Source organism: Microtus oregoni, unplaced genomic scaffold (genome assembly GCF_018167655.1).
Source record: "Microtus oregoni isolate MIOR12 unplaced genomic scaffold, Mior012 000033F_ref0000390, whole genome shotgun sequence".
NCBI lineage: Eukaryota > Metazoa > Chordata > Mammalia > Rodentia > Cricetidae > Microtus > Microtus oregoni.
In genome coordinates, this window is record NW_024543092.1 from 16,852,559 (window position 1) to 16,878,210 (window position 25,652).

Below are 25,652 nucleotides of genomic sequence, written 5' to 3' on the forward strand. Positions count from 1 at the left end.
CTATTGAACAACAGAGTAAAGCTAGAGGTTTAGAAATCTCCCAAGATCTTTATCTTGGAGAAGGAGATTATACTACTATAGAAAGGTAATCCATATATGATGGTCACATGCTGGCTTTATCCCATGCAGAAGCTTTGAATACTTGGACAGAATTGAAGATGTAGGAAATAAGATTGAATCATTTACTAAAAGTCATACAGGGCCCAAAGGAACCTTCACGGATTTTTTTTTTTACAAAGATTGATATCAGCAGTAAATAGAATGATACCAAATTCAGAAGCTAGACAAATAATAGTTGAATCTCTGGCTTTTGAAAATGCTAATTCTTAAGGCAAAGGAATAATTGAGCTGTTAAAGGCAAGGTCAGCACCTTTGGAGGAATGGATCCAACATACAATTAATATTGAATCTCATCACCATGATGATACTTGGATAGGAGAGGTAATGTCCAGAGGTCTGAAGAAAAATGGAAACATCAAGTGTTTCAATTGTGACAAAGTCACCTTAAAAGGGATTGTAAACAGGATGTCCCTAGAAACAGTGTATTTTTTTTTTGCATAATCCATTTAGACTGTCCCTCCCTTCTGGATTATACAGAAGGTATGACAGAGACAGGCATTGGACTAATGAATATAGGTCAACAAGGGATATTCAAGGTAATCCTTTGCCATCAAGAAACTCCATGAAGGGCTCCTCTCAGGCCTCTATGTCAAATTCAGTTTAGTCGCTTCCTGTCATCATAGAGGAAACTCCTTCCCTGATCAATTAAAGAACCTAATGCCTATTGTGAGAAGCCATACTGCTCTGGATGTTAGAACAGCTATAAAAGAGAGAACAAAAAATTCAGGAGAAACTATAAAGCGAGTATTTTGGCAAACTTCTACAAGTGAACACAGACCAATTAAAAAATTTGTATAAATGATGATGTCATTGAAGGACTGGTAGATACAGGTACAGATGTAATAATAATTTCATCAAAATCTTGGCATCCAAGATTGAAGATTGGCGTCTTCAGGACATTAATGTTCAGTTTTTAGGAACTGGAACTTTATCTCAGCTAAAGCAGAGCATGAGATGAGTTGAATATATAGGACCAGACGGACAGAAAGGAGTAATAAAAACATATGTGGCTAACATAGCAATGAATTTGTGGGGACATGATTCGTTGCTGCAATGGAAAACTCAGATTACTGACATTACCCCAATCTTGGAAACAAACCATAAATTAATGTATGTTGAGAAAATATTACAAGATATTATAAAAAGGACAGTTACCAGTCATCCAGGTTGTACAAAAACAGCACAACAACTGCTGATATCTGAAAGGCACCAAACTTTAAAATGGTTGACAGACAAACCTGCATGGGTTGCACAATGGCCTTTAACAACAGAGAGATTGCAGGCTTTACAATAGCTGGTACAGGAACAACTAAATACTCAGTATATTGAAGCATCAACCAACTCTTGGAATTTTCTTGTATTTGTTGTTAAAAAGAAATTTGGAAAATGGAGAATGGTAACAAATCTAAGAGCTGTTAATAAGGTAATTCAGCCAGTTTACTCTCTACAGTTTGGAATTTGTTTGTTTTTTCTCTTACCTAAAGGATGACCTTATAGTTACTGATTTAAAAGATTGTTTCTTCACTATACCTTTACAAGAAAAATTTGCGTTCACAGTGCCTACTCATAATTCTCAGCCTGGTAAGAGATGTGAATGGAAAGTTCTCCCACAGGGAATGTTAAATAACCCCTCCCTGTGTCAGTATTTTGTAAGTTAACCATTGGAAGTGATACAAAAACAATTTCATGAATCTATAGTTTACCATTACATGGATGACATTTTAGTATTTGATTCAAATGTAGATACTTCAGAAAGAATGCTTGAAGAAATAAAGAAAATTTTGCCTTGTTGGGGATTGCAAATTGTTCCTGAAAAAGTACAAAGAGGAGATTCTATTATTTAGGTTATAAAATAAATATACAAAAATTAGCTCGCAAAATAGGGCACATTAGGAGAGATTGATTACAGACTATTAATGACTTTTGGTATATCATATTTACAACAGGATAAAATTTCACAAATCTTTACAAATCTTTCTTTCTGTTATTCTCTACAGACATTTACTCCTAATGATCTTATTGTAGTCCTAGTCAAGTTAAATATTACAGCTGCTTTGGAGTTGGAATGTGGCTCTCTCCTTCTCTGAACCGAAGCATGCTTATTAAGTAAAATCCCAAATCCGTCTCCCATGTCAGAAGAGCCACCTGATAATGGAACAGAAGAAAATTTGTGGACTACTTTATTGCCACTAATCTCACAATCCTTTGGTTTTATTTTGGCTCTTCAACAGCTTTTCTTAAGGTATAAATTTTATAAGATACACACACACAGAGGTGTGTGGGGGTATATCTATATTTTAAACTTTTGTCATACTAGTGGTCATATAGAGTACTAATTCTAGAAAAATGTTTTATCTTCTTTACCGTACATGATTTTGTATTTGAGTCTCAGTTTTCTGCAATGAACCATACACATGTCTAACAACGACTTTTGAAGTATCCAAAAGGAGGATGGGGCCCCACAATGATGATTCCTTCGGGACTATATAGCACCACTAAGCTGAAGAACATTGACTTTGGTTTATAAATTGCTCAGAATAATTTTGAGGTAGGTAGCTGAGATGATCCAGTCTAACAGACTACTCTAGCCAGGACAGGAGACAAGCCCTGCACTTTCTCATTACACAGAGACTAGATAACAAATAATACAGCTGCCTCTCCCAGGACTTGACAATTAACCCCAATTTTTCTTTTCAGGATCGTTTAACGATGCTGTCACACCCAGATATCAGGATGTAAATTTTAGAATACGATGACCACATTCTCATGGGGTGGGGTGCGTGGTTTTTAGTCCTTCAATGGGTTATAGATATTTGTCATTGTTTAGAATTTGGTATGTGTTATGTTTAGAAGGAAAGTTAAACAAAGGAGATTAGATTCAGAGCTCTTGTTTTCAAAAGAAAAAAAGGGCATACATATCTATGATAGAATAAAAGGGTAGGCTATTGTATCTATTCTGAAGAGAAAAAAGGGAGAATATAGGTATGATATGATATGATAAAAGAGTCAATTTTTAAATCTACTTTTAAAAAACCACAAGATTTAAATATTTTACATTGTATTGGACTTTTGTATATTTTATACAAGTTTTGTATGTTGATAGAAATTTGAGACTAATTTTGTTAAAACATACTGTACACACATTTTTAATCTTGTTCAAGGTATTGTGCCTATACAGCTCATTTATCAGTATAATGCAAATTTCTAGTTATTGAAAGATATTATCAACTCTTTAGGATACTAAAGAAATGCAGATTGGTAATTAGTTACCTATTACAATCAAGCTTGTGTCACATTAGTTATGTTTTCAATGTCAAATAGAGATATGTTTTAAATAGACAGGTCATCTTCAAATACTTCAGAGATCTACAGAATATGGCATTTAAGATGTTGTAATAACATAGGTTCTTTTTTTATGACAATGAGACATGTCTGCTCTTCGCACACCAATCTAATTCAGAGAAGATAATGGACATCAAAGAACCTCTACATAGAGGTTAGTTTCTTTGGTGCAAAAGTAAACCACTGGGCAAGAAAGTACCGTTGCCTCCACTGGCAGTATGCTGTCCTAATTGGGCAAGCAGGATACAAAGAGCGTGAGTGCCAGATATTATCAAGACAAGGCAGGTAGGTCCTTTCCTATTTCTTAGGAAAGTCTGTGGAATATTTTAGGCCTTTTGACTGAAGATGGATACCCCAACATTGCAGAGGAGCTTTGGGTGACAGTCCAGGCAACCAGCTGTTTTTGTCATTTCTCATATTTTTTGGAAGTTTCTTGCTTGTACTTCCTGCTTACTCGGTTAATATTATGTCCTTCTTGGGTCTCTGAGGGAGTTGAAGACTAGATACTTATAGTTTTCCTTCTTTACCTGAGGCAGAAAAGAAACTCACTAAAGAGGTGTAAAGTGTATAAGATACAGTTTTTTCTTATATTAATTATAGCCATCTTTTTATTTTAGGCAAAGAAGGGGCAAAGTAGTGACATTTTACTTGTATTTTAATAAATAAATTGACTCTGAAGATGAGAGTGCAAAACTAAGGCACTAGAAGCCAAGCAGTGGTGGCACATACCTTTAATCTCTGGACTAGGGAGACAGAGGCAGACGGAGCTCTGTGAGTTAAAAGTTACCCTGGGATACACAAGATAGATCCAGAAACATATCCAGGTGGTGGTGCCTCACACCTTTAATTCCAGTGTTTGGGGTCACACGCATTTAATCCCAACATTAGGGAGATAGAGATAGGAGCAATTTGGCTAGACAGAGAACTATATATAGAGAGAAACAGGAACTCACTGGAGTATGGAGTCTGAGATTTGGTGAAGAATACAGTACAATCTAGGCCATCTGGGGATCTCCCCTTTAGTCTGAGCATTGGTAGTCTGAGGTAAAAGGTGTCTCTGTGGCTTACTGCTCTATTTCTCTGATTTTCAGCTTTAACTCCTTTATCTGTCTTTGGTTTTTATTATTCGTGGTATGATACCATTTACTGTGGCACCACCAGTGCACACCTAGGGAAAGATAAGAGCGCGTACATGTCCTAATTAAATGGAGTGCTTTTGCTGATCAGTGACAGTCCTTTACTGACACATCAGAGGCATCAGTGTGTCTGTGGGTGTTCTGGGTTTCAAGCTTCACTCTGAGCTCACTGAGGGTGGTGGAAGTGATTCATAGCCTTCAGCTCAACACTAGCCACATTGCATAAGTGTAATAATGATGCTGCGTTCATCACTCTCACCAGGAGGGAACAACCGTAGGGGATAGTCACGTGGTGAACCTTGAGATACTGTTTTCATGGCTCAGATTCTTGAGACTTGGCAGCTGCTTATTGCTGCATAGATGTTCCTGACTCTTTTAATTGGGACCACTAGACTTGCCAAGTGTTTGGTACGTAGATTCACAGAACACCTCACAGATTTCCTGCCTTTTTAAATTTTACTAATATTATATCTGTGTGTTTATGAGGAGGAGGGCACTCAAGCTGCTATACGTGTGTAGAAATCAGAAGGAAGATTTGTGTAGTCTGTTCTGATTCCTCCTTTTCTCAGGTTCTAGGGATCAAATTTTGGTTGTTAGCCTGAGGCAAGCACTGTTACCCTCGGAGGCATATTGCTACTTCCAAACCTTCTGCTTACTTTTTTAGATAAAAAAGGTATTTATAGATGAGAAACTGAAAGTAATTTCTCTAGATGTAGAATTTTCAAAGCTTTAAGTTCTTTCTAATTAAAAAAGTAGTAATGCATATTAATTTTACAAGAGGAGTCAAGTTCCCTTACTCATAAAATTAGAAGCTGTTTTAGTCACTGTCCCTACTGCTGTGAAGATACACCACGGCCAAGACAGCTCTTCTAAACAAAATCATTTGATTTGAGACTTGCTTGTGGTTTCCGACATATGTGTTATCCTCATGGCAGGGAATAACACCAACAGTACCTGCTTCATAGGCAGGGCGAGAGGGTGAGTGGGGAGACACTGGGCCTGGTGTGGGCTTTTTGAAACCTCAGATCCCACCCCCAGTGACACACTTCTTTCAGCAAGGCCACACCTACTCCATTAAGGCTCTACCTCCTAATCCTTCTGATCTTTTCAAATAGTACCCCTGCTGGTGACTAAGCATTTATCAGGGTGATATGAGCCTGTGGGATCATTCTCATGCAAACCACCACAGAAGCTTATAACTTCTTATTTTCTCTCCAAAAAAAATCCAAAACAACTTAAATCTTTCCACTGCGTGTTTTCCATATTGACTTTGTTTAGATGCTGAGCTGTTCAGAAATAAGATAGTCCAGAAAAGATAGACATTTTCCTCATTTCTTCTTCCTGGACTAAACAAGTAATACATTGATTCACAATGGAGAATTTTATGGAAACTATTCCTCTCCAGCACAGGACCAACAAATGGGAGATTGTTGTACTTATGTAAAAACAGGTGATGATTTATGTGGGACCTCTCTTTTCATATCAGTGTAATGTTTCCTTGTTTGCTCAGATGCTCAGATGTCTGCTGTCTTCTGGGACATGTCACATGTGTCTGGTTTCATGCGGGCCTTACCCAGTTCCTATACTAATTCCCACAGTCTTGTCCATACTTTTCCTATTTAGTTTGGAATCTGAATACTTAATGGAAATGAACCTGACTAGTTGTTTTTCATGTTTTTAACATTTTCTTATTTTTCTAGGTTGTGCTGGTGAGATGGAATGAGCCTTATCAGAAACTGGCCACATGTGATGCAGATGGAGGAATATTTGTGTGGATCCAATATGAAGGCAGGTGGTCTGTGGAACTGGTCAATGACCGTGGGGCTCAGGTGAGTGGATGGTAGACTTCTTCCCATAAAACACTGCTGCTTCAATGTCACCAAATTAAGAGGAAAAAAAAGTTGTATGGCACTGTAGAGATGCTAAGTGGTTAAGAGTGCTTGCTAGGTCTTAGAGAAGACTTGGGTTTGGTTCAATACCTACATGGTATCTCACCAACTATCTAAAACTTCAGTTTTGGGGGATCCCACAGCCTTTTCTGGTCTCTGTGAGCACTTGGCATGCACATGCAGACAAAAAGATAATACCAACCAGGCGGTGGTGGTGCACACCTTTATTAATCGCAACACTTGGGAGGCAGAGGCAGAAGGATCTCTATAAATTTGAGGCCAGCCTGATCTACAAGAGTAAGTTCCAGGACAGGCTTCAAAGCTATAGTAACACCCTGTCTCAAAAAAATAAAAACAAAACAAAACAAAAAGCAAACCATAAAAAGAAAAAACCCAAAATTAATACACATTTAAAATAAGAATCCTAAACTTTCGCAAGATGGATAATTATAACATTTCAGAGACCCTATAAGCAGGATTATAAAAGTATCTGTCTCACAAAATCCATGAAGAGTTTTTACCTCCATGCCTGAAACTTGACTTTGGAGATGCCATATGGCTTCTGTCTTGGCAGGTACACACTGTATTGGGGTCTACGAGGCAGTAGCTCAGTAGCCTGCAGGTCACAGGCAGCGACATCTGCTAGGTGTAAGCAGTGTTTGAAGCATGTTTTATGAACACTTTGATGTAATTCTCAGTCATCCCTGAGACTGGGTCGTTACTTTCACCTTATTTTAGATGAAGGAATAGGCACAGAGACCACCTTGTACTTAGAAACCAAGGGCTGGGCTTCTGACCTATGCTCTCTGACCACAGAACTCATGCCCTTGACCTTGCAAAGCAATATGCACTTCTCATGGACCTGCAGAGGCTGCATTTGCAGTTTCCCCTCAGAAAGGCTGATTAGTGTCACAGGGCAGCTGCCATTTCCTCCTTTCCTCACTCTGAGGCATGATGGAAACAGATGTGCCAGAGGAGCCCATTCTGCTTACCTTCTGATGAATATATTTTCAGGAAAAACGCGGGCTTCAGTCTAATCAACACTGACAATAATATCTTAATTCCTCGGGATTTTATTTCACCTGGATAGTCTGTATCTTTCAAATGTGGGAAGCTCATAACTTATTTAAAAACCAGGTGAGAAAGGAGCAGATGATGATTTTATAAACTTGAAATGTACCGTGAAGCAGGCCATCACAGGGAAATAGTGAAAATAGTGCAAGAAACCTTCATTAGTAACTGTTTCCCAGGAACAAGAACTCCCTCTGACAAGTGTCCTGAAACACAGAGTGGACGAGTGCCAGACAGCCCAGCCTCACTGGAGGTAGGAGCCGGAGGACAAGCCAGACAGCCAAGACCCAGTTCTCTCATAGCAATAGCTCAACAGGAAGTCCTTGGAATGACTGTTGGACCCAGAGTAAAGACAGTGTATCAGAAAAGAGGTGAAGATGACAACAGGCAACCATACTAACTGAGAATACAACAGAAAAGAGCCATAAGACTCTCTCCACTTGGTCAAAAGGCTATGGAAGCAATCACATAGACATTAGCACATTGACTAAGACAGCTAAGGATGACCACGAGAAGTGCCTCAGAGAGTCCGAACTAAACAAGAAGCTTCTGCTCCTGCATCTGCCTGTGTGCTACCATGTCCCATCATGATGATGGTGGACTAACTAGACCTCTGAAAGTCACCCCAATTAAATGCTGACCTTTAATGTTCCTTTGGTTGTGATGACTAAGATATATGCCATAAGTGGTTTTTTTAAATGTGTTTTTTATTCTCAAGCTTCATAGGAACTTTATTCTGAAAATTTGCTATTTTCAGCTAATAGAAGAGAAAAAAAAATCCAGGACAAAATGTTCAATAACTTGCCCAGAGAGACTTATGGGCATTAAACTGAGAACCCAGACCCCATTGTTCTTCTAAAACATTCTACCACAGTGTTTCTAGACAAAACAAAACCTTCATCCCATTCTGTTTCTCTTTGACAAAAATTCATGTGTTCGTATTATATCTCTAACTGCCCAGACTTTGTTATTGTTGAAAGACCCACCCTATCAGCCAAGCAGCTGCACTACTACTTGATTCCCCCAGTGCTATCCTTTCTCAGCAAAGACCCCACACACTCCAGCCCTCATTATCTCCATCTGGCAGCTGTGAAATTGATTCACATGTCACACCCTTCCATGATTTTTCCATAGAGACAAGAAAAGTAATCCCTGGGGGCCAGTGAGCTGGTGTGGACCATAGAACACCTGGCAGCACTGCAGGTGCTACTGAAGTATTGCTTTAGCTCCTGACAGGCAATTTTTCTGTTCTTTTGCTGTTTAAAACTGATTCTTCAAGCCGTAGAAGCTATGAGCAATTGCTATCGTTGAATGCTAACATTTAGGGGAGACTTGTTTGCTTTTGATAATGTTAGTGTTATAGCTGACCTTATTTAAAACAATAACAAAAAAAAAACAAACAAGAAAAGAGTTCCATATACAGATAATGCTGCTCACTCGTCAAGGCAGTATGTGCTCAGTACACCTGGAAAAGTGTCTGGCAGAGAGCAGTTCTGCAGCTTGGAGGAGGAACATCCTTGAAGGCACTCAAAGAAAAACATCACTGTTTAAAGGAGCGCAGATGATCCTTGCTTAGAGCATGCCCAAAGTGCTGGAGCAGTTGACACAGCTAAGCAATGCTGTCGCCTCCTGTTTCAGGAAATGATGGTGGGACCGTTATTTCAAAGCGGGTGTGGAACAGTGCCTGCATTCTTTCCCAGTGTTAGTCACTGCCTGTGCCAGGCACACACTCTGAGAGGCTCTGATGAAAAGCAGTGGTATGGCCAAAATGCTGCTTAGCTTCAGGTAATCTGAGAATTCTCTTCAGTAAGTGAGACTGATATGCTTTTGCAGTCCTAAAACAATCTCCCAAAGAGGTATTTCTGCTATTTTTTTCTTAGCATTTAGTGATTGTTCTCATTTGTATTTCTCCAGATTGAAAAGAGGGAGGCAGGCAGGCTAGTGTACCCCCCCCCCCCCCGTGTGTGTGGTGTGTTGGGGGGGAGTACAGTTGTTGAGGTGCACCCCTAGGCCTTGGTTCTCTAGACACAACCTCCCTTAGAATGTACATTTCTGCTGACTTGAACTCATCATCTCCCTGCTTCTGCTCCCCAAATCCCACCCATTCTTGTTGCCTTGTGCTGAGGGAGCCAAATAGGTCGATTCATTTGAACACCCTGTATTACCTTTCTGTGGCATGGCCAGTGGCTCTGGTTTCTTTGGATAACACCCCCAAACCACAGGAAGCAAAAGCAGAAAGCTTTGCATAACAAAGGAAGTGACAGCCTTAGAATGAGGGTTGTTCACTGGCTAGATGTCTGACAAGGGGTTAGTATTTAGAGGTGCAAGGAACACAACAGAAAAAAAAAACCTAAAAACCAAGATGATCCAATTAAAAACTGGACAGTAGACCTAAATAAATACTTCTCCAATGCAAACATAGAGAGAAACAGCAGGTTCATGGAAATGCACATAAACTACAGTGAGATAGATGCCATCTCTTATGAGAAGACTGCTGTCAGAGACAGGTTAGTACTAGGAAGAACATGCTCGCTGTCTGGGCCAGTCTGGACACACAAACTCGCCTCATCTGAAAGGAGGAACCTCAGAGATGATGCCTACGTAAGTCTGGCTGTAGAGCATTTTTTAAATTGGCGATTGATTTGGGGAAGGACCCAGCCCACTGTGGATGGTGCCTCAGTAGGCAGATGGTCCTGGGTTCTCTAAGAAAACAGGCTGAGCAAGCCATGAGGAGCAAGCCATAAGCAGCACCCTCTATGGCCTCTCCACAGCTCCTTCTCCAGGCCCCTGCATGTGGGACTGTTTTATTACAGCCCTGCCCTGTTTGAATCTCTGTCTTGATCTCTGAAGCATGATTAATAAAAACTCAGAGTCAGATATTAGGTTTAACCTAAAGACCAGAAAAGCAAAGCAGCTAGTCATTGGCTCTTACCTCAACCTCAGTCTGAAAATGGTGATCTTACCTCCTTGAATCTCAGAATGAGAATGAGACTGAGAGCTGTCTCCTGTTTTATAATCCTCTCTAGTTCTGGGATTAAGGGCATGCAGCACTACTGCATGGTTTCTGTGGTAAACTGGTGTGTCTACTGGGATTAAAGGTGTGTGTCATTGCTGCCTGGTCTGTAAGGCTGACCAGTGTGACTGTTTTACTTTTCTCATCCTCAGGCAAGCTTTATTAATTAAAATACAGGTGAAATGCCACTATAGACTTCTTTAATTGGTGGACTACATGTGGACGTGTAAGCCAAATAAACCCTTTCCTCCACAACTTTCATTTTGGTCACGGTGTCTCATTGCAGCAGTAGAAACCTCAACTAAGACACATACTGTTGTTAGGGATGTTGGTGCAGCGGCCACCAAGAACTTATTTTCACTTATTAAAGATAAAGCAAAATTTAACACTAATGAGATGAATGTGTTCATTTTTTTTCTCTAAAAAGTTAAATATTGGCTGGGCGTGATAAGGTTATAGCTATAATCCCAGTGCTTGGGAGGCAGAGGCAGGAGAATTCCTCCAAGTTTGAGGCCAATATACCAAGTTCCTATATACCAAGTTCCATGCCAGCAGGGGAGTACATAGGGAGAGCTGGTATCAAAAGAAATGAACAGAAAAGAATGAATCTTGGCTGAATATTTGACACTGCAGAATATACACTGTTTTCAATAGATTTTAGAGTTGATCAGTAGGGGAGTACATAGGGAGAGCTGGTATCAAAAGAAATGAACAGAAAAGAATGAATCTTGGCTGAATATTTGACACTGCAGAATATACACTGTTTTCAATAGATTTTAGAGTTGATCAGTATTTTGATCTTAAAATCACCAATTCTGAAAATGACATTTTGCGCCGGGCGGTGGTGGCGCACGCCTTTAATCCCAGCACTCGGGAGGCAGAGGCAGGTGGATCTCTGTGAGTTAGAGGCCAGCCTGGTCTACAACACTAGTTCCAGAACAGGAACCAAAAAAAAGCTATGGAGAAACCCTGTCTCGAAAAATCCAAAAGAAAAAAATGACATTTTGCATAAATATGTAGCACATGACTGCAGAGGTAGGTGTATGTAATCCATTTCAGAAATTATTGGAAATTCTGTCCTAAGCCCAAGCCAAAATTCATGGAATGACTTTATGAAACTCAAGGCAACAACTAAAACATCAGTTTTAAAACTCAGATATTCCAACACAGTGTGGTCCAAAGATAATTCATATGTTACATGCTGAAGGATCATAGTAGAAAATATGAAGTCTTTTTTTTTTATGAAGTGAACGTTTCTGTGCAAGGAATAAAACTTTTCATATGAAGTAAAAATCCCAGTTTGTAAGGTATTAACAACCTTGAATTTGAGGAGGTGCTTCAGAAACTATCCATTGGTATCTCATGGTATTAAAGTGGTTGTGTGCAGTTCAAGTATGTGTATTACAAGTCCAGAACCAAGGCTATACTGAAGTCTCGCCGTGCAACACAGGCGAGCGTTGACAGAAACACCACGGACCCATTATGTATTTGATTTTGGATTAGATTTTGGTCATTGCGTGCTCAAAAACCATTGTTCCTGCCAGAATTTTTGGAAACCTTATATTTTATTATTTGACCCTGTGTGGGATTATGAATAAATTTTAAAAGCCAAACAATAGTGTGACTATAAATAAATAACAATAATATATTATTCATTGCTTCTTGTCAAAGTCATTTTCTAAGACTTTCCTCTTTTTTATTAGAACTGCTTCATGATACATAGTTAAAATACATGTAGATAATAGCATGATCTTTGGGAAAAATGTAAAATTTATTGCCCAGTGTAATATCCTGTCTCTGGAAGCTTCATGTTCTTAAGAGAAACTAGTTTGTGTAAGTGGGTAGAACATGATGTGAAGCCAAAGTTTTGAGTTTTCCTGAAGAAACAACTTTGGTGTCTCCAACAACTGTTGAAGTCCTGTTCCACAAGTCAGCGCCATGTCACTCTAGACACTGCTAATCAGTGCCAACCTTCAGCCCTGCTGAGAAAACAGCTAAAAGCACTTTTCTTTGCCGTTTATTTTCTTATTTTTTTTAAGTGTAATATATACTTAGCAATGTCACAAAGTTTTTAAAAGACTATTTCCAAGTATAAGCAACAGTAAAGATATGGTTAGTGATTTTGTGTGTGTGAGAAATAAGTTAAAAAGGAACAAACATTAGTAAAAACTAAGAAGTAAATTAAGGTGGTAGAGACAGAATCAAATACATCAATAAATAGAATAAATATGAACGGACTAAATTCAATTAAAAATAAAATTGGACAGATTCTACATTTAAAAACCTAGATGGGGGCCCAGAGACGGCTTAGTTGGTAAAGTACTTCTCACGAAAGGCAAGGACCTGGGTTTTATCCTTGGCACAAAATTTACTAAATTCCTGTGAGCAGGGCATGGTAGTTCACTTTTGTAATGTCAATACTTTAGGACCATGAGGATTGCCATGAGTTCACAGCCACCAGGCTGGACTACGTATGCCAGCATAGACTACTGTATAAGGCTCTGTCTCACAACAGACTTCCCCAAATCCATGCATATTTGAAGACAATTAAATATGTCCACTAACATCTATCAAATTCTGTATCTGTTGTTGATGGCAGCAGCACACACCTTTAATTCCAGCACTGAGGAGGCAGAGGCAGGCAGATCTCTGTGAGTTTGAATCCCACCTGGTCCACAGAACAAGTTTCAGGACAGCTGGACTACACAGAGAAACTCTGTCTTGGGGAGAGGGAGAAAAGGAAAAACAAAATCTGTATGTGGGTGCTGGAGTGATGGCTCAGTGGTCACCAAAATCAGAGGAGCTTTGTTTGTTCCAGTGCCTAACAACAGGCAGCTTAAAACTGCCTGTGATACCAGAGTTGGGGACTTGGTGCTTGCTCCCAGTTTTATGACCCGCAGACAGACACACATGCACATATAATTATGAATAATAAAAAATAGTTTTGAAATTCTGTATCTGCAGATTTGTGGAGATATGGTTAAATGGTTAAAATCGTAAGACAAAAGAAACATATCACCTTCCCCTGCCGTGGTAGGAATCAAAATTGCTATCAAATACTTTACTACTAAGCTCCACTTGGTATGAGAATAATGAAATATTGAAAAAAAAACATAGCAGTAATTCAGCACAGAAAATTAAAGGAGAAAAACAGCATTTGAGTACATGTTCTAAATAACATTTGAGTTACTCAGTGCTCAAGCTAAGCTTTCCACTTAGTTTTCTACCTCTTCACTCTGATCAGAGGGTTCCCCTCAAGCAGTATGAGCGAATTAGAAGAGGAGAACTTTACGGTTGTGTAATTGATCAAGAGATGGGGATGGAGAACCTGTTACTAACCGTATAGGAGGCTGTGTGGAAAAGGCAAGAGCTCTAGAGCCAGGCATCTCTGAGATGAGACTCGGCTCTGTCGTTCACTGCTGTGAGGCTAAGGCTTCCTTTACCCCGCTGTGCCCTCGGTTCTCGGTAGGTGGAATGATGGCATTTCCTTGGATGGCAGTTGTGGGGCTTAATGAAGTCAAGGACACCAAGGCCCTGTAGTGCTGACACACGGTGTTTTTACTGTGCTCCCTCCAGAGCTGGTCTGAAGCTCTGGGTCTTGCTGACCTCCACCCATTCACACCCAGCTTCTGTAGTGGGTTTTGTTGTTGCTGCTGTTTTGCTTTTGTTTTCTTGATGCAGGGTTGATTGGTTGGTTTTGTTCATTTGTTTGGATTTTGAGACAAGGTCTTATCTTGGAGCTAAGGTTGATGTGGAACTCATTGATAGCCTACAACTTGCAGAAAGTGCAGGATTGCAGTAACATCTCTGACTACTGTAGCCTTCTCTTTTATAGTGTTGTCTTTAGGCCATCTTGATCTTAAACAAGAGTTTAAAATGCGCCTTGACCTTGATGAAAAGGGTTTTCCCCTTCATGCTGTAAACTGACCCTTCTTTATTTGTCTTTAAGGTGAGTGACTTCACATGGAGCCACGATGGGACTCAGGCTCTTATTTCATACCGCGATGGCTTTGTCTTGGTTGGTTCTGTCAGTGGGCAAAGACACTGGTCATCTGAAATCAACTTGGAAAGCCAGATCACGTGTGGTATATGGACTCCTGATGACCAGCAGGTAACTTCTGAAATGCCACTGTGTACTACTGTTATCATAGCAGGTTAAGAAGGAAGCTGAAGGGGACAGATGCAAAAACCTCTTAAAGAATTACAAAGCGTTGAGGGCACTGTTCACCAGTAGAAAAGCTTGTCCAGTTTGCACAAAGCCCTGGGTTCTATTTCCAACACTAAAGGGAAAAAAATAAAAGGAGAGCACTGTCCAGGTGAAAATGGAAACAAGTAATGTAGATGAGACAAATGTTAGAGAAATTCCAATGTGGTGAGCGTTCAGTTAACATTTTCACTGCATGAGATTTTCATACAAATTCATTTTTAAAATCCAAATGAGCGGCTGACTGATCAGTAGGAATGAGTAGAAAAGAAAGTTCAACTGATAATCATATTGTGGAAAATGTTTTCTCCATGGGAAAAAACTAGCACAGTTCACTTACGGGCAGTGATGAGATAATACAGATGGTGCTGAGGTTATTGGGCAGGAGTGTGAACAGTGTCCCCGTCACTTCTGCTCAGGGAAGCCGTTGGCTAGAGTCTGTCAGAGGTTTATAGCTTGTCATCTGCCCTTGGAATACACTTTCGGAACTTCTGAGAACAAAGGCAGGAAGAATCAGCTATACTCATGGGCTTCTGTGTGATGTAAAAGCAGGGCCTTATCTGTAGAGGAGGTGCATTTAATGTGGCTAAACCACTGACAAGGTCTGAGATGACAAGCCACACATCGCCATTCTGAGAGTGGCAGACTGACAGAGCTCCTAGCATGTGGAAGGAAAAATTGGGATACGAAGTGGTTGTCATGTGTTGCCACACTGTAAAATACCCCAAGAAATGCCTGAGCATAGTGAGAAGTGGGAATGTGAGTTAGACAGAGCACTGAGTACCTTCATGGCAGCTTTTGGTTGCTTTTCTCAAGTATAATTTCAACTGTTTGTTTATTGCCCCTGTTTGATTGAGTGGTAAAATAGCACAATGACTCGTCAAATTGTGTATTGATAATTTTAAAATATATTATCGACCAATTTAAACCTTTGAAAAATATAAAATGTGTTTACCAACTATAGCAGAATCCATTAAATGCTAAATTTTATACCAGACATGAAATAATTTTTTTTAAGCAGATGGAACCATTTCATCTGTTTTTGAGCCGTATGTCTTTTTACTAAATTGCCTTTCTCTAGTTCCCATACATTCATCTCATGTTTCCATCATTTCAAATTTAAACAGGCAATTTCTCTCAAATGTTGCATTTTGCTTCATACTAAAAGGTTGTGTTGTGTAGGGAACGCAACCTTGTCTGAATATTGGATAGTGGACAAGAACTATGTATATTTTACTAGGGCTGCCATAGCAAAGCACCACAAGTAGGGTGTCTTAGCCAACAGAACTTTTCTTTCACAGGGCTGCGGCTGAGGCTGGAGTTGAAGACTGAGACATTAGCATTGTGTCTGGCTTGTGGATGGCCACTGCTTGTAGTCGCCTCACGTGTCTTCCTCAAGACACTTGCAGCCCTGGAGTCTCTCACAGGACGCCCACACCTGTTGGATCAGACTGTCACTCATGTTTCTTCAGTACTCATCTCAAAATGGAGTCACATTCAGTAAATTTACTAGAAAACAATATAGTCTGGGGGCATCTAATTCACTTTGTAACAGACTAATAAATTATCAGAAAAGAGAAGTTCACAGAAACAGCACAATCAATTTGGGGTGTGTTTATGTTAGAACACATGTTTACTTTAGAACAGTTGAAGGCCTGGGGTGGGGGAAGAAGTCTGTAGGACCAGGATAACGAAGCAGCAATGCTTTTACAATACTAAGAAGCCCCTGACACTGGTTTTCTCTATGTCTTCTGGGATTTGGGAGACCAGACTACCTGAATATGAAGTGCTTTGAGACGTAGACAAACTGCCAGCAGTAGGCTTAAGGCTGCAGCCAACTGTTGTGCCACTCATGGACATTGCTGAGAGCTTGGGATTCGTCTCCTTCAGAATTGCAGAGGGAGGAATGGTCTTCAGCAGTTGGCCAGACATGCTGTGTCTGACAAAAGCCCCAAAATCAAGTTGTGGGAATTTAGTTTTAAAAAACGAAGACTTCTGTGGTAATGAAACATGGGAAGAGATTCCTTGGCTCATACTTTTCCTGGAAGAATCCCAAGAAAATCTGCAGGAGCTTTTTCTTGCCACAGGGGCAGAGTTCCACAGGACTGTGAGCTGTAGGAGAATTCTTTACCTCACACACCTGTTGTTAGCTTTCTCCAACTTAGTTACCCTGACTACAGTCCAACCTTATTTTGTAAATACTAAAACTTTTAATAGGAAGAATTCTTAAATCTCATATTTTTTACATATTTTTAAAATGATTTCAAATAAAATAGGAAGGGTCTCAATTGATAAATATTTCACAGTTACTATGAAAAGACTCCATTTTTTATTTGTTTCTTTTTTGTTTTCTTGTTATTTCCCAGATCTTAGAATATGCAGGCATGATCAGGCCACATTTTTCTCTTCTCTTTTAGCCTTTAAAGAGTTATTTTGTCTCATTTGCTAAAAGAAGAGTTAGCTTAAAACACCATCTGATGCGTTATTCCAAGTTCACTGAGTTTATCTAATCATCTTTAGGTGACATTGAGGGAAAGCCAGAAAAGTCACCATATGAGGTAAATGTGTTTTATATGTATGTACTTTGCTAGAAACAAAACTTTCATTTACTGTCAAGGTGAAGTGGAATCAGGACTTGAGACAGGGTTTCTCACTAGGCCCTGGGGCTTACCAGACACTAAAATCAGGTCCTTATCATGTGTGGCAAGCACTTGTTAACTGAGCTATCTCCCTAGTCCTTGAGATTTTTAAGTTTATATATTTTTCTTTAATTAAATCTAAATTAAGATTTTTGCTTAATCATTAAACAAATTTAAGGACAATCTCAGTGTCATCAAATTTTGCCTCTGTTTTTTTCACACTTTTTTTTTATCACTGTCTTTGGGGTGTGTGTATATGAGAGATGGAGGGAGGGAGGGAGGGAGGGGAGAGAGGAAGGAGAAGAAGGAATATATGTAATGCAGAGGCCAGGGGTATGTGCGTGCTAAGCAAATACTCATCATGGGCCAGTTTTTGCTGTATTTGTTTTGTTATTTGAATCAAAGTCTCTCTATGTAGCTCTGACTGTCCTGGAACTGGCTTTGATGACAAGACTGTTGAATAACAAATAGAGATGGATCCATCCTCCTCTGCCTCCTGAGTGTTGAGAGTAAAGGTTTGCACCAGCAAAGCCAGCTCTGCTATATTTTCAAAGTAAACTCAGGATGAGCTTGAGCTCAGCTGTGCATTGGAGCAAGTCTTTTCAGAGTGTGCATTGCTCTTGTAACCAGCCCGCCAGAGTGGCAGCCGCTGTCAGACAGGAAAGGAGCTCCCTGGGACACACAGCCAGACAGTCACACAGCCTCTGCTTTCTCAGCCAACAACAGCTTTATAAAAGTCCTTTCCCTATAAAACTACTTTGCTAAGATTTGACACCCAGGTAGTCTAACACCTGGAAGAGAGGAATGCCTTTTGATAGAAAAATGGCAAGCCTGAAAACCTAAAGTATTGATGACTGTTCATTATTTGCAGCAGATTGGTATTCATTTAGGAAACATTCTCTGGCTGCTCTTTAAGGGTTGGCTGTCCCCTCAGCTCCACCGTCGCCTCCCTGGGAGCCTATTGGGTGTGAGTCCTATGGCAGAGGCTACTGTTGCCCTGGGAAAGATGCAAAAACTGCTGTGCTCGGTCCAGCAGGAAAAGAAGCAGTGGTCTCCCTCATCCCTCACACAGACATTTTTGAATAGATTGTTTCTTTAAAAAGAAAGACAAAACAGAAAACTCTGAAACAGTAGATTAAAGCTTTGGTCACTCATGCCTTTGCTGAAGACCTTTTGTCAGTGATCAGAGCAACTTTTTAAAGATCCTATGTGGTAACTGTTGGCTCCTGACTAGAACATCTCCAGAAGGGTATTCAAGCCACTTGAGACACGTGTCTCTGGGCAATCTAATGGCTTAGGTTCAGAATACAGGAACTTATTTGGGGGAGTGTGTTGCAGGAATCTTTGTGGAATAAACACGCCAACACCAGTGCGAGTGGGAAAGAGAAATCATGGTGGACTGAAGCTAGGGTCGTTCCTGGGAGGCCTCAGCCTCTGCTCTAGTTGCGCCCTTTTGTACTCTAAAGCCATAGGTAGGACAGTCAGGAGAGCAGCAGCACACAGGCAGTCAGCAGGTTGTTAAGGCAATGACCCATTGTTGTAGCTGTCTTTCCAGGCTCATTCTGTTCCAGGAAGCAAATGAAATCCTGCTTAGAAATGAGCAGTGCAAGCAGTGCTTTAAGTCAATCAGTACCTAATAATTGGCCTTTCCTACCTTATTCTGATTCAAGTGCACTACCTATTAAAGTGAATGTGTTTTGAATGAAGGAGGGAGAAAGATATGCCTCTAAAACACAACTCCATGATCAGGTCTTTGAAGTAACACCAACACCCAGTTTGCCACTCACCAAAAAGGAGGCCCAAGGTGGTTATCTATTTTTGAATTTTTATGAATGATTCCAAGTGGTGCTGGAGTCTTCCTAGCTTGTTGGATCCATGTGGACTGTCTAGACATGTTGGGAAGCATCTTTTTCTGCGGAAAGGACCCAGGACCAGGGCCAGTGTGTGGTCTTATTGTAACTCCTCCTTTCAAACTCTGCTTCTGCTCTCCTCTGCCGGCCATAAAATCTTTCCAGTCTGATTTTAAAATGCTACAAGTTTATCCAAGTATATTTTAAAATATTTTTTTAATTTCTTGTGGCTACTAATAAGCTGCTTCATAAAAGGACTGAATGGTAGGCTGGGCGTGGTGCATTTGGGCAGAAGCAAGCCATCTGTAAATTTGAGACCAGCCTAGGGGTTTTTGAGAGGTTCCGGGTCTGTGCTGCTCCACACTCCTTGAGAAACATAGTGACTGGAGCAGAGTCTACAGGACCATCTCTGGTGCTAAAGACAAACCAAGCCCAACACAAGCTAAAATAGGAAGGACAGATTTCAACTGGCAGTGTCTACTGAAGCAGGTATGAGTCTGAAGTAAATGGAGCTGCTCTGCCACTGTAGATGTGAATGGCTGGGTATTTTAAAGGAAGAATGAGAAAAGGGAAACAGGCACACTGGCATTGTTGAGTAGGGAGGAGTACAAGCAGGAAGGCGCCTGTAAATGGGATTAGAACCGCAGATCTGTGCAGCTGACCTCCACCAAGAGCCTAGAACCAGTTCTCTGAGAGAGCTTTGGCTTTCACAGGCAGGAATTTGAGGGAGGCCAGTGTCATCTTAAGGCCATGATTTTAAGTTTTTAGAAACAATATCAATGTTCACGCAAGGCTGGGAGAGGCAGAAGGAGAGTAAATGAAACTATTTGTGCTCAAATTCTGCATTTTCTTAGGTCACAGTTAGGTGTAGTCAAGGTCAGGGCTCAAAGGCTTTGATTGGAGTGATTTGGGATAGTTCTTATACTGAAACCGCACATATGTCATCTTTCTGACAAGACACACATGCCCTCAGTGCCAAGGGCAGACATGCTGCTGTGGGCAAGCATGAAAAGACGGCCATAACAATTCCACAGGAATGGTTGTGAAACCCTGGGAAACTGATTCCGGAGGTCAGCCGTCTAGCCAGACTCTTGTGTTAAGGTAAGGACCATCGTTAGGCTGTGGTAGTAGGAAAGTCATTTGAAGAAATTCTAACAAAAGAGTGACTTTGAGATGTCTATATAAGTTTTCTCCTTCCATTTTAATTTTTTCACTGTAAATTTCATGAAAGATTTTTTTTATTTTTATTTAATGTATCTTATAATTTATCTAGTGATTCGTAATTAGCTGAGCCCAGAGAGGACCACAAACAACCAGAATTCTAGTGTGTGGGTTGGGGCAGGGTCTTTCTAAGTAGCTCAGGCTGGGCTCACATGGGTGGGTCTCCTACTTTGGCCTCTGGGTACAGAGGTTGCAACTGTGTACTACTACTGTGCCCAGCTTTGGGTCTTAACTGCTACTCTTAGTAACCAAAACAGCAATAAAAAGTGAGGCACAGTTACAAACACAATAGCTGCACCTCTTTCTGTTAAAAAAATTTCTTTCACAAAGCACTCAAGAAAAAAATTCAAAATACATACAAAATAAAACAAAATGATCCAAACTAGAAATAAAATAGCACAGTGGTTGGGTGAGGATAGCAGAAAAGGCAGGAGTCTGTCTCCTAACTCTTCCTCTTTCCCTTAGCCATGATTCATGCCCTCGTCTGTTTTAGAAAGGAGTCTTCCCGTGGATGATTAGTTAAGGACTCAAATAAAGACGGGCTTGCTTTTCTCAGTGTAGCACTACTTCAGAGTCATTCCTGGGTCTGCAGGGAGGAGGGAAGAGAACCACTCTTGGCATTGGTTTAATGGGCAAGCTCATTTCTGGGTCCTACATGCAGACTGTACTTTTGTTTTCTGGCTGCCTAGACCCGAATAATCACACAGAAACTATATTAATTACAACACTGTTTGGCCAGTGGCTCAAGTTTTATTTCTGCCTAGCTCTTAACATCTTAAAATAACCCATTTTTCATCATCTGTGTATTGCTATGAGGTTGGTGCATACCAGTTCTGGCATCTTTCTCCTTTAGCAGCTACATAGTGTCTCCCTGACACCACCACCTTTCCTCTCTCTCTGCTTGGATTTTCTGCCTTGCTCTACTCCGCCCTGCCATAGGCCAAAGCAGCTTCTTTATTACCCAATGGTAATAAAACGTATTCACAGTATACAGAGGGGAATCCCACATCGCTGGCAGCAAGGGGCTTCTCCTCATAGTTGTCTAAGCTAGTTTAGAGGTGCTCTTTTCTGCAGTAAGGAGATGAGTCATCCTCAGAATTACAGAATTATATGTTTAACCCCAAGAAACAGATTTATAAGTGATGGTTGCACTCAACTATGAAACTTCATTTCATGTCTTTTCAAAATGGAACGGGAAATAATCTTCAGGTGATCAGTTCTTTTATTTCCAGCTCCCCATTTTAGAACCTGATTCTTTAGTTACTTAATGTCTAGGACTAGCCTTGAAACTCCTTTGAGGCCACTGTTCTAAGATGTACCAGGGAGGTCTTTGAGAGGGAAGTTTGGTGTGAGTTATGCATCAAAGCTGAGGTTCCCTCTGAAGCAAAGGAGGGTTGTCCTTTCATTCTGGCCCTCAGCTGCCTGTTGAGGTCTGCCACAGTGCTAAGGTTTCCCCCAGCCTCAGGCCATAAAATGTCTGCTGATAAAATTGTGGCATAACCTTATCGAGCCTCATGCCTACTCTCACCTGAAGCATAGGAGCCACCAGAAGAAATAGTAGGAAGAAAATGGGAGGACAGTCTTTAAGGAGGATGTGAATATTGGGTTTTAATCTAAAGGAAAAAAAAGTCAAAATTTGCTTGGTAGAAAAATTTGGCCAAAAGCCAGTGATTTTTTTTTTTTACAGAAATCTATTTATAATAGTCACTGATAATTCTTCACAGAACTATTTGACATCTCAGGATACAGACATGCCTTCGAGAGGTATGATAGAGACTGACCCAAAACCAGAACGCAGCTGTGGTTAGTGTAAGATCACTTCTGTGTGGAGAGCCCCCGAAGGCCTGTATGAGGCAATGAGCTCCTGTTGGGTACTAGACAGATGCTGGGCACTGGAGCCTAAACAAAGCCACAGTCTCTCCTGGCAGGAAGAAGGTCTGTGTGTTTGCTCTAGGTGAAAACAAGAGCATGCATTTCTCCCTGGACATGCTGACATGGAAGGGCTTTTGACACTTCCGGGGGAATATAGCAGGCGGGCAGTTGGATACGTGATTCCAGGGCCTAGGAGAGACTTAGGAAGGGATTGACTATAGTTGAGGCACTGTTGGTGTGGTTGTAGAGAAAAGAGTTAGGACTAACCTTGAACAGCAAGATGAGGAGGAGATTAGAAGGGGCTGGCACCAGTTTGCCTCAGCTGTACTCCTTTGGTTAGGACTGTGGCCAGAGACTGATGTTTGCTCGCACCTGTGTTCATTATTACACTGTCGTGTTCTCCTGAAGACCTTTCCTCACGTGAACTTCTTCTCATTAGAAGTGTTAAGGTGTGAAAAGAACCTGTAATGGAGATTTTTGTTTGTCAAATCTGACTTAATGCTGTATTAGTGTTCTTCTTTTATCTGTGACATACTTGTTCCAAAAGAGTTGCTTTCTAAGCTAGACTGAGAGGATTTCTTCCCCCTTCAGCCCATCTCAGTGGAGTGTCTTCCTGCAGGAGCCATAGTTGGAATGAATTCACAGAGGGCTCTTGGAGCTGCTCTTTCTTCTGTTCTCTTTTGCTTTGGTGTGGCTCTTGAATAGCAGGCACTCATTAAATTGCCAGTCCTTTATCTTAAAGACTTGTATGTCTGTTCTCCCAGCTGGCTCTCTGTTCACTCTCTGGAACAGAAACTTAGTGTCACTAAATGCAGAGGCGTGCCCTGCCCTTCGCAGACCCTGCTGAGCTCCGTGCACAACAACAGGTCGTGGGGAGATGCATGCTGATACACAAAGCTCCCATCCTTCAGATGTCAGCTCAGGCTCCCACAACACAGTACTGTGAACCGGTTGGTGAAAACAGACATCAGTTTCTCATATTCCAGGAGGCTGAGAAGGTCAAGGTAAAGGCGTCAGTCAGTTTGATTACTAGTGAGGATTCCTTTCAGCTTGAAGACAACTGACCCCAGGTGCTCACATCGCCTCTTTGATGCTTGAAGGTAGAGAGGAAGAAAATACAACTTATATCTTTTCCTCCTAGAAGGGTACCAATCCGACCATAAAGTCCCCATTCTTGGGACTTTATCTAGATCTAACCCCGCCCCCCGTAGGCCTCATCACAAATTGCTATTAGCATAAGGATTTGGCAGATATGTAAACAATGAGTCTGTTGCCATCCATGTTCTCAGAAGGGGGCTAGACATATAGTCATGTGGCAAAGACAGTGAACATTCCAAGGTCATAGGAGAACCCACAGGCAGTCAGGTGCTTGGGTTTCTTCAGGATTGATATACTTTAGCCCTGAGTACTTTTGAAGAATTTCTGTCTTTTACTAGCGAGTTGTTTTCATCAATAAAGTCATATGTGTCCAAATGTCCTTTCACTTGACATGAAGGCACGTGAGAATTGGGGTGAAAGAGAAATGTGCTCCACAGACACTGTCCATAGCATTAGCATTGCTTGGACCTTCATGCCTTTTTCCTTTGGAAATGTGTGCACCTCAGTTGAAAGTGTAAGACAACATGTTCTGTGCCTTTTGTTGCAAACTGTTCATTATGTACATTAAATACCTGCTTGTTTTAGTGTATAATTCAGCAATTCTGAGCTGTGTTCTTGCCTCCCATCTTTGTATCCATGTTGCTTGAATGTCCTATATACATGCCATCAGATACTGAGTTTTCTGTCATCACCCAAGATTCTCCGTTCCTAATAGTTTTGTCTGTATTTAACTTTAATCTACACGCACTGATAAATTTCTTGGGGGAAATTTTTTCATTATAGATAATGTTTAAAGGAATTTGGCATGGTGGTCCATGCCTGTTTTAAAACTCCAGAAAGATGAGGCAACAGGCTTACAAGTTTGAATCTAGCTTGAGCGCATAGACCCTGTCTGAAAAACAATAGCAAAATAGAATATTTAATGAGTGATTGGTTTATTCTAAAACACCCATACAAATTCCAAAAGCTTATTGCTTCTCTAGGGAAATGTTTCTTCCATTGTAATTAATCAATTACCAGTATGTCTTCAATTGGCTGGGTGGTGGTACATGCCTTTAATCCCAACACTTGGGAGGAAAAGGAAGGTGGATCTCTGTGAGTTCAAGGCTAACTTGGTCTACAGAGCTAGTTCTAGAACAGCCAAGACTGTACAATGAAACTCTGTCTCAAAAAAAAAAAAATGCCCATGTTCTTGACTTTAATTCATTTGTTTCATAAAAAAAAAAATATTCACCAAGAGCCCACTGTGTACCCGGGCTCTTTGAGATGCCAAGGATATAGCTGCAGAGTCGGCTGCAGAGGTGCATGTCATCTAAATCTCAAGAGCAAAAAGATGCCAGGATGAAAAAGCTCTAATTAGGCTCTGAGTGCGAATTCTAGTCCTTGCAGTCAGATAGTCCTGGTTTGACCATTTTATCAGGTTGCATGATTTCTCCCAAGCTGTTTGTGTCTGTGAAATACAGATGATGATTGGCGTGCTTGTCACAGTGAGAAGTGGATGTTGAGCACAAAAATATGAAATTTATAATACTGTCAGATGCAAGATCTCTAGAGACTAACACAAAGTCAGTGGTAGTGTTCATCATGCTTTCTGGGACACACACATGCTAGCTGGTGACACACTAATGTCCAACATGCCTTAGAGCTACTCTAAGGGCTGGGGGGCTCATGCTGCTCTCAGTGCAGAGCTGATACCTACAGAATCTTCCCGAGTTTGCTAGCTCTTATGTGTACCTGCCTACATCCATGGGGGATCAAAGAAAACTCTTCAGTAGTACCCTAAGTGTACTGAGGTGTCAGGCTCCTCTGGGGTCCATTTCAGCATGAACCAGAATTCTGTCACTGTGATGACATGTTTGACATTATTCTTAGCATCGGGATTAAGCATTCAGTGAACATGTTAATATCATCCGTGTGTCATTGCATTGATGATTAATATAATCATCACTAATATAACTATCGTGTAAAAAAATTCTAAACATGGAAATTAAAAACATTTTCAGGAAAAATACACTTGTATGAGAATATATTAATGAAACCCATTATTCTATAAATCACCTAAAATTTTTAATTGAAAAGTTATTTTAGGAGCATCACGTAAACATGTGCTTATGTGACCAAACATATTTTCTTTTCAGTCAGACATAAACGTTTTCTCTAAATTAGAACTCTAATAATGAATTTCTGCTGCATCTTA

General features: G+C 40.6%; 1 protein-coding gene across 4 annotated transcripts in view; it reads left to right on the top strand.

Moving 5' to 3' along the window:
• Tulp4 (TUB like protein 4) overlaps nucleotides 1-25,652 on the top strand; it is a 164,383-nt gene that overhangs the window by 87,562 nt on the left and 51,169 nt on the right. For 3 of the 4 annotated variants that reach the window (XM_041679985.1, XM_041679986.1, XM_041679988.1), the window contains 2 exons: nucleotides 6,299-6,427; nucleotides 14,521-14,682. In XM_041679985.1, coding sequence (XP_041535919.1) covers nucleotides 6,299-6,427; nucleotides 14,521-14,682 — 291 coding nt within the window. The remainder of the gene's footprint in view (nucleotides 1-6,298; nucleotides 6,428-14,520; nucleotides 14,683-25,652) is intronic. The other variant, XM_041679987.1, reaches the window with a different exon arrangement.